The 14,642-nt window shown below is 46.2% G+C and overlaps 1 protein-coding gene across 1 annotated transcript in view; it reads left to right on the plus strand.

Moving 5' to 3' along the window:
- The window catches only part of LOC114598409 (flavin-containing monooxygenase 5-like), a 28,992-nt gene extending 14,570 nt beyond the window's left edge, over nt 1–14,422 (plus strand). The window contains exons 4-9 of the mRNA XM_028732072.2: nt 4,797–4,959; nt 7,493–7,635; nt 9,068–9,267; nt 11,035–11,390; nt 11,840–11,912; nt 13,849–14,422. Coding sequence (XP_028587905.2) covers nt 4,797–4,959; nt 7,493–7,635; nt 9,068–9,267; nt 11,035–11,390; nt 11,840–11,912; nt 13,849–14,203 — 1,290 coding nt within the window. The 3' untranslated portion in view covers nt 14,204–14,422. The remainder of the gene's footprint in view (nt 1–4,796; nt 4,960–7,492; nt 7,636–9,067; nt 9,268–11,034; nt 11,391–11,839; nt 11,913–13,848) is intronic.
- The last annotated feature ends 220 nt before the right edge of the window (nt 14,423–14,642 follow it).

Here is a 14,642-nt window from a genome sequence, read left to right on the forward strand (position 1 = left end):
GCATTTTTGGGAAGTCTTTTTAAAGGCAGTTTCTTTCTTAAACTGAGAGAGTTTAAGGGTAATAAATATTGGGAACAGCTAAAGAGGAGAGCAGATGGCTGAAGGGGGGGTAAACTGAAGGGGTTCCTTTTAAAACCTGTTTTTTACTGAGTTCCTTCCTTTCTATTTTGAGAAGCTTTATTCTTTTAAAAGGTTACCTATGATAATGTATGAAATATATTAGCTTAAATATATTGGCTTAAATGTAACTATGCAAAGGATTTAGAAAGTAACAAATTTAGATGTTAGATTCTTATTTCATAGAGTCCTAGAGTTGGAATAGACCACAGGGGCCATTGAGCCCAGCCCCCTGTCAGACAAGAAGACGCCATCCAAGCAGCCATCCAAGCAGTCCTGATATATGGCTGTCAGACATTTGTTTAGAAACTCTCAAATGAAGGAGATCTTTCAATGTTGATGTGAAACTCAAGATCCTTGACATATGTTTAAGATAAAAATTTAAGATTAACCATTTGTTTTAGAAGGCAATAGGGCGAAGAGGGCAAGAGGTGAGCTGGTAATTAATATTCCTTGTTGAGACACATGTAAGATATATTACTACTTATTTGTCATTTATAGATGTAACAATATATAGCTCTTTGTGCTCCATATAAGGACAGGAGGATGTGGGTGTATCTTTTGTGATTGGATATAGCAGGCAGCCAATAGGAAATCCAACCAGGCTGATTGGACAGATGCAGCCAAGGAGGAGCAAAGGGGGCTGGATTAAGGGAATATAAGTGCTGGCCATAATGGCAGGAGGCCAGGCCAGAGCTTGGTAACCATATACCACTGTGCCTCTCATTTATTTGTCTGACAAATAAATTATTATTTTAATTTCTCTATTGCTGCGTTGAATATTTCATTCCAGCTAAGCGTTAACCACAAGCAGGGTGCTACTCTCTCTCTCTCTCTCTCTCTCTCTCTCTCTCTCTCTCTCTCTCTCTCTCAAAATAACTTTTATTGAATGACTTTATGTTACAAAAAACATTACAACCATACTACCACTAAATATAATTAAGAAATAAAAATTACATACATCAATATTTAGTTTGATATTTGTTATTTACCGTCTTATTTCCTCCCAAACATTCCATACAAAAACACACATATGTACAGACGCACACACACACACACGATAATAATGAAAGTAAATATTTTCCCCCTTTTATCTTATAATATCTTTTCTTCAACTTTGACTTCCTGTCAAGTCCCTTTGCATATATTTTATCTTACAATCGAATGTACACAAAACAATAAACCTTTCTATATAAATTTTCCAATACACTCTGAAAACATAATAAATCCTTAATTGTTGTCCACCTCCTTTTAGTTCCTTTATCACTCGAATGCTAGCACAGAGTCAAAACTATTATTGTATTTTTGAACATATCTTCTATAACCCCCCCCCCCATTTTCCTGCATATTTTTGCTTTGAGTTTCCTCTGAGTTTGCTAGTCAATTGAGCCGTCTCCACCAATTCCTGTAATTTGATTTGCCAATCTGTTATTTTTGGAGCCTCATGATCTTTGCTTACCCCTGTTCTCTGGCTACGAAGGCAGCACCAAGCATGATCACAGTAGGGATGGTGGAAAACAGCTGGGAATGGAAAACAGAAGTAGATTCTCCTGCCCCTGCCTCCCACTTCCTTTCCTTTAAATGGTTTTAAACTCAAATGATGCTTTTAATAAGGTTTTTTATTTAATTGTGGGTGAGTGTGTAGCCTTTTGTGTTTTTAAACTGTTTTCTTGTTACGAGCTGCCTTGGGGTAAAGGCAGGATATAAACAAACAAACAAATAAAATGCCACAAAGGCAATTTTCAACATGTTTCAAGGGAAATTTGTAAAAAAAAACAACCCCACAAATTTTATACTCTAAAGAGGCAGAAAGTTACAGGCTCTAAAAAGACAGCCTCTGATATAATAAACTAAAAGCACATTTTGAGTGGTTGGGCTGGGGGACATTTTGACACCCCACCACAACCTCCCAGATTTGTTTGAGGTATGAACTTGATATTTCATGCTGTGATAGTTTATTATATATGTTTTATGATTTCATTATGTATAATATGGGACACGGGTGGTGCTGTGGGTTAAACCACAGAGCCTAGGGCTTGCCGATCAGAAGGTCAGTGGTTCGAATCCCCACGACAAGGTGAGCTCCCGTTGCTCAGTCCCTGCTCCTGCCAACCTAGCATTTCGAAAGCACATCAAAGTACAAGTAGATAAATAGGTACCACTCCAGCGGAAAGGTAAACGGTGTTTTCGTGCGCTACTCTGGTTTCACCAGAAAGGGCTTAGTCATGCTGGCCACATGACCCTGAAGCTGTACACCGGCTCCCTCAGCCAATAAAGTGAGATGAGCACCGCAACCCCAGAGTCGTCCGCGACTGGACCTAATGGTCAGGGGTCCCTTTCCCTTTCCCTTTATGTATGACATATTATTGGCCCATCCAGTTCAGCCTTCTCGTCAGCTCTGACTGGTAAGCAGTGCTCCCTCGCTTCAGGCAGGAGCATTTTCCCGCCCTTCCTGGGAGTGCCAAGTATTGCACTGGGACCTTTTGAATGTGCACAGCAACTACAGTTGTGCTTTGTAAGCTCCCTCTAGTATGGGTCGTATCACATGAGATTGTAGATGAGGCCTCACGTGATTTTATGTGGACGTTCGATCTTGTCTCAAGTGGTACAGTTTTTATAAGGCTCCTGCACATTGGAAACTTGCACAATGGCTGTTCTTGTTTTCTGTGCGGAGGAGCACGATTTAGCCATGTAAGCTCCCACCTAGAACCTGATCTGGTCTTATCCAAGAACAGGTTTATAACAAACTATAGCGTACGGCCCCACTCTCTTGGGGCCCCCCAAAATGCTCCCTGCCATGTTCAGACCCTTCATCCACATACACAATTGTCACCATAATCAGTGCCGGATTTACATATAAGCTAAACAAGCTATAGCTTAGGGCCCCACTCTCTTGGGGGCCCCAAATAAATTTAAAGGGGGAAAAACTAGATGTACATTTCCAAAATATAAGATAAAAAAGGTAAAGGGACCCCTGACCATTAGGTACAGTCGTGACCGACTCTGGGGTTGCGGCGCTCATCTCGCTTTATTGGCCAAGGGAGCTGGTGTACAGCTTCTGGGTCATGTGGCCAGCATGACTAAGCCGCTCCTGGCAAACCAGAGCAGCGCACAGAAACGCTGTTTACGTTCCCGCCGGAGCAGTACCTATTTATCTACTTGCACTTTGAGGTGCTTTTGAACTGCTAGGTTGGCAGGAGCAGGGACCGAGCAACGGGAGCTCACCCGGCGGCGGGTAATGAAACCGCCGACCTTCTGATCAGCAAGTCCTAGGCTCTGTGGTTTAACCCACAGCGCAACAAATAAAATGAAACCAATACACAGCAACAGTGTTTTGTGTTGTGTATGCTCCTATGATGTAAGTAATGGCCGCCGCCTGCTAGCCTGCTCCCTAAAATATCACTGGTTTGCTCATTTCTATATATAGGGTGCCTACTTTCTGCATGTGCAAATGGCTTTAGATACCTATTAGGTCCATAATGACCGCTCCCCGCTTAAAACGGGGGGTGCCCTTTGCGTGGACGCGTGCAGCCCCTAGATCTGGAGCGGCTCCAACAGCATAGGCTTGGCCTTGCCTTCCCTCAGGTGGGATACCTGGAGGTCTCCGCCTACCTCAGTCAGTTGTCCAATCCCACCTGGGGGAAGCGTTGCCAAGGAGACCAGGCCAGGTGGGGGAGGGATTACCTGCCCACACAATAGAGGGAGGATCTTACCTGGGAATCCTCACTTGGCTCCAGAGCTTCTCCCACCCTACCCACCCTCAGTTAATGTCTTATTTTGCAGGTTAACTTTTCTTCACAGGTTTTGCAGGTTAACTTTTCTTCACAGCTATGCGGGCGCTGCTACGTTAAGGTCGCTGTTAAAGGGCCGGAAAGGAATTTCCCTGCATTGGCAGGTTTCGCCTTTCCCGTAGCAAAACGTCACAACTTTGGCGGTATCAGGCCTTGGGCGGAATCCTTTAGTCCATCTTCCTCTTTGCGGCGGCGATACCAGGGTTCCCCGTTAAAGGGGTTTCTGAAGGGAGGCTTTGGCCGTGCGCCGAAAGGTTGTCATTGCTCTCCCCTGCGGCGGCGGCGTTACAGGGGCGGCTATCTCTGCTTGAACATATGTTCTCCAGAGCCGGCCCATCCCCCCCCCCCCACACTGGATAACCCTGATGCTCCCTAGGTCCCCGGCTGGGGACTGGGGAGGGAGAACGCCCAATGCCTGAGCCAAGGTCTACCCACATTTGAAATTTAATAAAGTTGTGGCCAATTTAATCCCATAGCATGTTGTCTCTAGTCGTTATTCCGCATGACGGGGGGACCGCGGGGGATCTGGGGACTCCGCCTGTCCACGCAAATTACCATATAGCATATATTTAACACAAAAAACAGCGGCAATTTGTTGTTGACAAAGGACAGCTGGGCATATAAAGGGCCCCATTACCTTCAGTAGCTTAGGGCCTCATCAAACCTAAATCCAGCCCTGCGTCTAGATATTCATTGTATGAGCAGTTCCCAAAATGATTCAAAGGAATGTCATCGCCGTGGCCACCCCAATCTGAGGGTGCAACCTAAATGTTCCACTTTGCAACCCCTCTCACTGGCCTTTGTGAGCATATTTTAATTCATGTGCTTCATTGCTGTGAAATGTGCATATAAAGCCAAGAATAAAAACCATTTCCCTTGTCTTTCAAGGCCTGTGTCTGCAGCATAAAGAAACGTCCAGATTTCCCCATTACTGGCCAATGGGAGGTTGTAAGTGAAATATATGGGAAGCAGGAATCTGCCATCTTTGATGCTGTCCTGGTCTGCACTGGACACCACATAGATCCTTATTTTCCACTGGATTTGTTTCCTGGTAGGTGGGATTTTCTGATGTAGTCAACTGCTTGAGAATTTTGGGGAACCCATATGAAAGCAGAATTCCCGTGGCAGGAGTATGGTTCACCCCACTATTCTTTTTAGGGTATTTCGGTGTCTTAGAATGTTATGTACTGAAGTTCTCACACTGGGCCAGCAGGGGGATACAGTAGATAGTTCAGGTCCACATATGCAAATAAGGGATCGAAAGTGACGTTCAGTGATTGGATAGTTGCAGAAAGTGGTTACTGCTGCGTTCTAGTGGAGCACTATATAAGCAGGCTGGCTGAACCCTTGAGTTCAGTTCTGTTCTGGCCTGTGAATAAACAAGAGCTGTTTGAAGAACTGCTGTGTCATCTGGTATGTTCACCCACAACTTAACATAGAATATTTATAATATAGTAACATCAACAGCCTCAATTATTTAAGGCACTGTGTGTGGAAACTGTTTACAATGCAGCTAAGATTATTAGGACGCCAACATTTAACAACAAATTTCACGGGGGATCTACTGGTGGGCCGGATTAGGCCCCTGAAACTCGATTGGGAGCCGCCCAGAGTGGCTGGGGAAACGGGGTATAAATAAATAAATAAATTAATTAAATAATAATAATAATAATAATATTTTGGACATGCCTGGCCTAAAATGACAAAAGCTCTGCATGATCCCAGGGGAAGTTTTTCTATGTGACATGGGTGTAAAAGACCTGAGTTCAAATTACAACAGAGAAGCTTCGCTTTGGGTTAAGCTGCCTCAGCTGCATAATGGTAGCACCAGGAACTCTCCCAGACATCGTGTCTGTTGGGAAGAGATCTGGTTCTAGGTTTTGAATGAATGACACTAGCCCAATGAGTGTTAGTTTACTTTTTGTCCTAATTTGGGACCCAAGCCAGATATCGAGATGCGAACAAGTTTGCTAGGCAAAAAGAGGAGACCTGGGAAAATAAATTTGGCACTTTGGAAGCACACGGTGCTGCCCAAGAAGCTGTAATTGTTTTGTTTCATTTAGGAAACAAAAGTGTTAAAATCTCAGAAGGATCCTATTCAGTTGGTTAGGCTGAGAGTCAGTGACCTGCCTACAGTGACTTAAAGAGTTGAACCAGATGTAATAATGACATCCATATATTTTTTTAATCCCTTGTATACCCCAGTCAAATAAAAGGTGGAGGGTTTAGAAGGATCCATATATGACACACAGAAAGAAGAAAATGAAGAAGGAGACCCAAACCTTCTTTCTCCATATTACCTCCCAGTGGTCAATTCCTGCTCCCCAACTTAGCTACAACACCACATGTGAGCTAGGATGCAACCCATGTTTTCCAGCCCAAACCTGATGGTCTGGACCAACCTTTCTCAACTTTGGGTCCCCACATGTTGTTAGGCTACAGCTCCCATCAACCCCAGCTAGCAGGACCAGTGGTCAGGGATGATGTTAGTCATAGTCCAACAACATCTGGGGACTCAAGGATGAGAAAGGCTGGTTTAGACGCTGCTGCCCACTGCCTTGCTTTGGCTGTAGGAACTGCAAGAAGATGTGGTTCATCCTCATCTCATCCAGCGTCTATTTAGCCAGGTATACCTATCACTGCTTCTTGGGAGAAAAGCGATGACAAACCTAGACAGCACCTTAAAAAGCAGAGACATCACCTTGCCGACAAAGGTCCATATAGTTAAAGCTACGGTTTTCCCAGTAGTGATGTATGGAAGTGAGAGCTGGACCATAAAGAAGGCTGATCGCCGAAGAATTGATGCTTTTGAATTATGGTGCTGGAGGAGACTCCTGAAAGTCCCATGGACTGCAAGAAGATCAAACCTCTCCATTCTGAAGGAAATCAGCCCTGAGTGCTCAATGGAAGGACAGATTGTGAAGCTGAGGCTCCAATACTTTGGCCACCTCATGAGAAGAGAAGACTCCCTGGAAAAGACCCTGATGTTGGGAAAGATTGACCCCATGGACCAGAACACGCCAGGCACTCCTGTCTTCCACTGCCTCCCGCAGTTTGGTGAAACTCATGCTGGTAGCTTCGAGAAGACTATCCAACCATCTCGTCCTCTGCCGTCCCCTTCTCCTTGTGCCCTCCATCTTTCCCAGCATCAGGGTCTTTTCCAGGGAGTCTTCTCTTCTCATGAGGTGGCCAAAGTCTTGGAGCCTCAGCTTCAGGATCTGTCCTTCCAGTGAGCACTCAGGGCTGATTTCCCTTCATGGATCACTGCCTTGCCGTGACGAAGGGGCTTGAATAGCTCAGAGAAGCTATGAACTGTGCCGAGCAGGGCACCCAAGATAGACAGGTCATAGTGGAGAGTTTTGACCAAACGTGATCCACCTGGAGCAGGAACTGGCAAGCCACTCCAGTATCCCTGCCAAGAAAACTCCATGGACAAAGACAACAGACAATCCCTGCTAGGGGCACAGATAACTCTGTGAAACCTGTACGGATGTTTGAATTTGAGGCTTCCCCTTGTCAGTCAAAGCAACAAGGATACACCTTGCCCAACACCGTGCAAAATGGCTTATTTCTCCTTTTCACAGGTGTTGAGAAGTTTAAGGGGGAAATTATGCACAGCCGAGAATATAAGCATCCTGAAAAATTCCGGGACCAGCGAATCCTCGTGATAGGATTGGGAAATTCTGGAGCAGACATCTCCGTGGACCTCAGCCATGTCACTAAGCAGGTGCTGTTCACTTAAGAAAAAAACAAATAAATCATTTGCCTTGTGTGGTGTAGTGGTTAAGAGCGGTAGTCACGTAATCTGGGTAACCGGGTTCGCGTCTCCGCTCCTCCACATGCAGCTGCTGGGTGACCTTGGGCCAGTCACACTTCTCTGAAGTCTCTCAGCCCCACTCACCTCACAGAGTGTCTGTTGTGGGGGAGGAAGGGAAAGGAGATTGTTAGCCGCTTTGAGACTCCTGAAGGGGAGTGAAAGGCGGGATATCAAATCCAAACTCTTCTTCTTCTTCTTCTTCTTATATTCTCGTAAATACCTTTCTGGGGCACCTTTCTCAAGCTTTGGGCCCTGTAGTGCCACTGAAACCAAGAGAAGAAGTGAGCTCCTGCTAGTGATACTTAACTGCTTACAGTGGTGCCCCGCAAGACGAACGCCTCGCAAGACGGAAAACCCGCTAGACGAAAGGGTTTTCCATTTTGGAGGCGCTTCGCAAAACGAATTTCCCTATGGGCTTCCTTCGCAAGACGAAAGCCCATAGGGAAATCTCTGGGACAGCGGGGAAGCGCAGCGCGTCTTCCCCACTGTCCTCGGACCTCCTCCAAAGCCTGGCGGCGGGGCGGAGGTCTCTCCGCCCCCCGCCAGGCTTCGGAAGGATGCTCCGAAGCCTGCGGCGGGGTGGAGGTCTCTCCGCCCCGCTGCCAGGCTTCGGAAGGCTGTTTTGAATGTTGGCGGTGGGGAGGAAAAACCCTCCTCCCACCGCAAGCCCGGGAACAGAGGAGAAGCGCTGCGCGCCTTCCCCTCTGTTCCCGTACCTGTCCCGAAGGCTTGCGGTGGGGAGAAAAGCCCTTCTCCGCACCGCCAGCCTGGCAAGCGGTTTCCATAGGAACGCATTAATTGATTTTCAATGCATTCCTATGGGAAACCGTGCTCCGCAAGACAAAAAACTCGCAAGAAGAAAAAAACTTGCGGAACGAATTAATTTCGTCTTGCGAGGCACCACTGTAATTCTGCAAGTGTTCACTTGTAAGGAAGTCTCACTTAACTCAATGGGACTTGATGCCTCTGGATCTTTTTCCTAAATATGCAATTTAAAAACAAAACACAAAGCAATTCATGGGTGAAGGTTGAGCAGTGGCCACACAGAGGGTGGGATTGCTTAGCGCTTGGGACCCCTACCCAACCCTCAGCTGCTTTTTCACCCACAGGGGAAAATATACTGGAGTTCCCCCTGTAGGATAATATTCCAAAATGGTATTCCCCACCTGCAGTGTATCAAAGGATAGTGTATCAAACCCCTACAAGGACACTGCCAGCACATTCTAATATATGTGTCGGTTATGCCTGAACATGTGAACATGTGATTCCATTACACTTGGCTCTCAGTAGGCATCTGTGGTGGGTTTTTCTTCCTTAACCTGCCCCTGTCTCCTCCGGATAGATCTTTCTGAGCACCAGAACTGGCACCTGGGTGGTGAATCGTGTCTCCGATGATGGGTACCCCTTAGACGTGGTTCATTTTACACGCTTCAAAAACCTCCTTCGCAATATGCTTCCTTGCGCTCTGGTGAATCTGTGGGGAGAGAAGAAGCTGAACGCGAGGTTTAATCATGAGAACTATGGTATAAAACCCCAGCACAGGTAAGGCAGGAGTCTTTTTTAATCTCAGAGAATCGTGAAGGGTGGGGAATTCTGCCTTTCTTTGCTGCTTTTAGCATTTCTTCTTTTTCTTGTAAATATTCAAGGAACCATTTGCATTCTTTTATTAAAAGTTTGTTACCTTGATTTCTTATGTTTCCAGTAAGTTTCACCATTTCTGCATATTCCAAACGTTTTTATATCCATTCTTCTTTCGCTAGGACATCTTCTTCTTTCCATTTTTGGGCAAGTAGCATTCTTGCCGCTGTAGTCGCATACATGAATAAATTTCAATACAGTTTGGGTAGTTCTGTCCCTATAAATCCCAAAAGGAAAGTTTCTGGGTTTTTTTTTACAAACATTATTTTAAACATCTTTTTCAATTCATTATATATCATTTCCCAGTTAAGCTTTAACCTTACTACAAGACCACCACATATGGTAAAAAAGAACCTTCTTTCTCTTTACACTTCCAACACTTATTTGATATTGATTTATACATTTTTGCCATTTATTCTGTGTTAGGTACCATCGATATAACATTTTCATATAATTTTCTCATAGACCATAACATGCTGTAAATTTTATATCCGTATTCCACGATTATTCCCATGCTTCCATATCTATATTATAACCAATAACTATTGTCCAGTGTATCATTGGGGATTTTACTTGCTCATTCTTTGTCTCCCATTCTGATAATATTTTATACATTTTAGACAGGACTTTTACATTACTTTCCAACAGATCTCTCTTCAGTTGTGATATTTGTTCCCTTGTATCCTATCTTTCTTAAATACTTCGTTCAAATGATGATATTGTATCCATGTTTTCCTGATAATTTTCCTGATAAGTCCTTAAATTGTTTTAATGGATACTCTCCTCCCTCTTGGTTTAATAAATTTCTTTAAGTTGTCCACCCTTCTATCAGATTCTTTTTCTTTATGGTTATACCTTTCAACAGTGAGAGCCAAATGGACGAGGCTGACTCGACCAGCTCCTCTCCCACAAGGGGCACATGCAGCTAGTCTCTCTGGCCTCACTTGTAATAATCTCCTCTCCATTTTTCTTTCTATCCACCTGTGTGGAAATATATATGTTTCCATACTGTCAGGCTTCAGGGAATTCCATCCCTCCCATGGTGGCAGCCAAGAAGCAGATAACAAGAAGAGTTCTTATCAAGTCCTTATTCAATATTCACAGAGAGACAACGCAGAAATGCCATCTCTCTTAGATAATGACGTTGCTCCGAGTAAAGTCCCACCCCCTTCGTCTCTCCTATTATACACCATCCCTGTGTCGGCTGACCTGTGCTTTCTGCCTCTGAGCTTTCTGTTCTACTACTCTCAATGCACGCCGGGTCCTGGGGGGTGGGTCAGGAATGCTTTCTAAAGACACTGAGTCTGTTAGCTGTATCTCCCCTGGTGCTTCTTCTTCCTGCTGCTCCTCTCCCAATATTTCCCAGCTTCTCCCCTCTGCAGCTTCTGAATTATGCCCTTCTGCAAACCACTGTTCTAAATCTATACTGTCCTCCTCTTCTTGGGAAGATTCAGGAAGGGGGGAGCGGTCCCCACCATTCCTCCTCAGTCCAGTCCTTGACACATACACACAGAGAAGCAAAGGCTTATCCCCTTGTGCTCCGTAAAGAGCCATGCACACTGGAGGGTGACAAACAACCAAGGAATAAATCTTAATAAACTTCTGCAAGCACAGAACAACCCACCCAGAGGTTGCAGCACTTCAAGGTCTCTTTCCTTCTTTGCTCCGTAGGTTCCTCAGTAGGTATCCCATTGCAGCTGACGACCTTCCGAACGCCATAATTTCTGGCAGGGTGCTCATGAAGCCAAACGTGAAGGAGTTCACCGAGAGAGGAGTGATATTTGAAGATGGCAGCAGAGAGGAAAACATTGACGTGGTGATCTTTGCCACAGGATACAACTACTCATTTGCCTTCGTTGAGGAGGGAGTCATCAAGACAAGGGACGATTGGATCCCATTATATAAGTTTGTCTTCCCACCACAGCTGGAAAAGCCCACACTGGCAATCATTGGCCTCCTCCAGCCTTTGGGAGCCATCATGCCAATAGCTGAACTCCAAGCTCGCTGGGCCACGAGAATCTTCAAGGGTAAGGAAGAGAGGAATACACTGGGGATTCCCAAGCTACTGCTCTGCTAAGGTCTCCAGCTTGGGCTCTGTTCTGTATAATGAACTCCCTGATCCATGCTGGAACAACAAAGAATTATGGGTGGATTCTCATGGGTGTGAAAAGGTGGCTTCTAATCCAACCATGCCTGTCTGGGAGAGGACTGAATTATGAGAGCGATTGCAGTAGGCAAGGAGACCAGGGCTTGAACCAGAGTTTTAGCCGAGAGGACAGGAAGAAATGAGCAGCTTTTTGCATTCTTGGTCAGGAGAAAGAGAGCTGTGAAACAATTGGGCAGCTGATCCTTTATTTGAAATGTTTAAATGGTACCCAGCCAGATGGGCGGGGTATAAATTAATAATAATAATAATAATAATAATAATAATAATAATAATAATAATAATTACATGTGTGTGTGTGTTATTTTTCAGGCCTGCTCAAGTTGCCTTCAGAGGATGAAATGATGGCTGACATTACTGAGAAGGTCAAGTATAATGAGAAACGGTAGGTTGCCATCTTTCCATACTTACACTGAGGGATGCTGATTTCTCTCTGGACTTCAGCATGCTAAATTTCATGGTCTTGGAAGCTTGCGTCTTATTTCTAGCTTTGTAGAGTGTTCTTCAAATGTGTCGTTTGCAAGAGCTTCCCATTAGTTCATGTTGTTTTTCAGCTCTACATTGCTGGTGGGCAAACGCACATTGATAAAATGTGGCAGAAAAGCAATATTTGTGCCAGTGTACAAGCTTTTTCCCCTGCAGGAATCCCTCAGTGTTTGAATAAGATGGCAAGTGTGTGAGAGAGAGACCTTTGACCACCAATTTGGGAAGACTAGTAACCCTTGAGCAATAGGATGTGGGGCAGAGGAACAGTTTGGGGCTAGTTTCCCCTTTCAACTAGGAGTCAGAGAAGCAGAAAGAGCAGTGTGTTGACTGAGGCTGAAGCATCCTTCCAGTCCACAGTTGGTCTTTGGTGACCTGATGCAGAATTACCAACCTTGTTGCCTGCTAAGGAGTGCAGCGGGACGTGGGTGGCGCTGTGGGTTAAACCATAGAGCCTAGGACTTGCCGATCAGAAGGTTGGCGGTTCGAATCCCCCGATGGGGTGAGCTCCTGTTGCTCTGTCCCTGCTCCTGCCAATCTAGCAGTTCGAAAGCACGTCAAAGTGCAAGTAGATAAATAGGTACCGCTCCAGCGGGAAAGTAAACAGCGTTTCCGTGCGCTGCTCTGGTTCGCCAGAAGCGGCTTAGTCATGCTGGCCACATGACCCAGAAGCTGCATGCTGGCTCCCTCGGCCAGTAAAGCGAGATGAGCGTCGCAACTCCAGAGTCGGTCACGACTGGACCTAATGGTCAGGGGTCCCTTTACAAGGAGTGCAGCCCCTGCCCAGCCTGGATATTTGTAAACAAAGCAAATATCCACAAGAGATGATAAGTCTCCAATGCTCTCCCATCCACAGGAAAGGGAACCCTGCAGTTCTGTCCTGAAGCCTCTCGCAGAAGTAGGGAGTGTGCTGCCACTGGAAATGATGAGTCTTGGGATTAAAAGCAGAGGGGGTGGCTGTAGGGAGACCAAGCTGGAGCCGCATTTAAGGCAGGGGTCAGCAAACCTTTTCAGCAGGGGGCCAGACCACTGTCCCTCAGACCTTGTCAGGGGATGGACACTCTCTCTCTCTCTCTCTCTCTCTCTATATATATATATATATTGGGGGGGGATGAACGAATTCCTATGCCCCACAAATAACCCAGAGATGCATTTTAAATAAAAGCACACCTTCTACTCATGTAAAAACACGCAGAATCCCAGACCATCCGCGGGCTGGATTTAGAAGGTGATTGGGCCGGATCTGGCTTCTGGGCCTTAGTTTGCCTACCCATGGTTTAAGGCAGCCTTCCTCAACCTGTGGGTCCCCAGATGTTGTTGAACTACAACTCCCATCACCCCTAGTTAGCAAGGCCAGAGCTCGGGGATGATGGGAGTTGTAGTCCAACAACATCTGGGGACCCACAGGTTGAGAACCACTGGTTTAAGGTCTCCTTAAAGGTAAAGGGTAAAGGGACCCCTGACCATTAGGTCCAATCGTGCCCGACTCTGGGGTTGCGGCCCTCATCTCGCTTTATTGGCCGAGGGAGCCGGTGTACAGCTTCCAGGTCATGTGGCCAGCATGACTAAGCCGCTTTTGGCGAATCAGAGCAGCGCACGGAAACGCCGTTTACCTTCCCGCTGGAGTGGTACCTATTTATCTACTTGCACTTTGAAATGCTTTCGAACTGCTAGGTTGGCAGGAGCAGGGACCGAGCAATGGGAGCTCATCCCGTCGTGGGGATTCGAACCACCAACTTTCTGATCGGCAAGTCCTAGGCTCTGTGGTTTAACCCACAGCTCCACCCGCATCCCAGGGGTCTAACTAATGCCTGCCAATTCCCCCCCTCTCTCCTTAGATATGTGCCAAGCCAGCACACCATGCTGCAGGTGCAGTACGTTGATCACATGGACGAACTGGCCTCCCTGTCGGGAGTGAAGCCCAACCTGTCACGTCTCATCCTGACGGACCCAAAGCTGGCCTGGGAGGTGTTCTTTGGGCCCTGCTCTCCGGCGCAGTTCCGTCTGACCGGGCCTGGGAAGTGGGAGGGGGCCAGAAACGCCATCATGAGCCAGAAGGAGAGGATCGTCAAGGCCACCAAGACCCGAGGCCTGCAGAGCTGCGTGGGCACCAGCCTGCCTTCGATGCCTTGTTTCTTCATCAAAGTGCTTGGCTGTTTTGTCTTCTTTGCCATCCTAGTAGCTTACCTGTAGATTGGAGCCAGAGGGGAAGCCATTTCCTTGTACAGTGGTGCCCCGCAAGACGAATGCCTCGCAAGAGGAAAAACCCGCTAGACGAAAGGGTTTTCCGTTTTTGAGTTGCTTCGCAAGACGATTTTCCCTATGGGCTTGCTTCGCAAGACGAAAACGTCTTGCGAGTCTTGCGATTTTTTCCCACTCCCCCCCTTTTTCTAAGCCGCTAAGCCTTTAATAGCCGCTAAGCCGCTAAGCCGCTAATAGCACTAATCCGCTAAGCCGCTAATAGGGTTGCTTCGCAAGACAAAAAAAACGCTAGATGAAGAGACTCGCGGAACGGATTATTTTCGTCTTCCGAGGCACCACTGTACCTGCACAACCTTGTACCTGGCAAACATCTAGGATGCTGGGAAGAACAGATGTGGCTTTAAAGAGAGCAGAATCTGTTACACGTTAA

This window comes from Podarcis muralis, chromosome 5, assembly GCF_964188315.1.
Source record: "Podarcis muralis chromosome 5, rPodMur119.hap1.1, whole genome shotgun sequence".
In the NCBI taxonomy this organism is placed as follows: Eukaryota; Metazoa; Chordata; class Lepidosauria; order Squamata; family Lacertidae; genus Podarcis; species Podarcis muralis.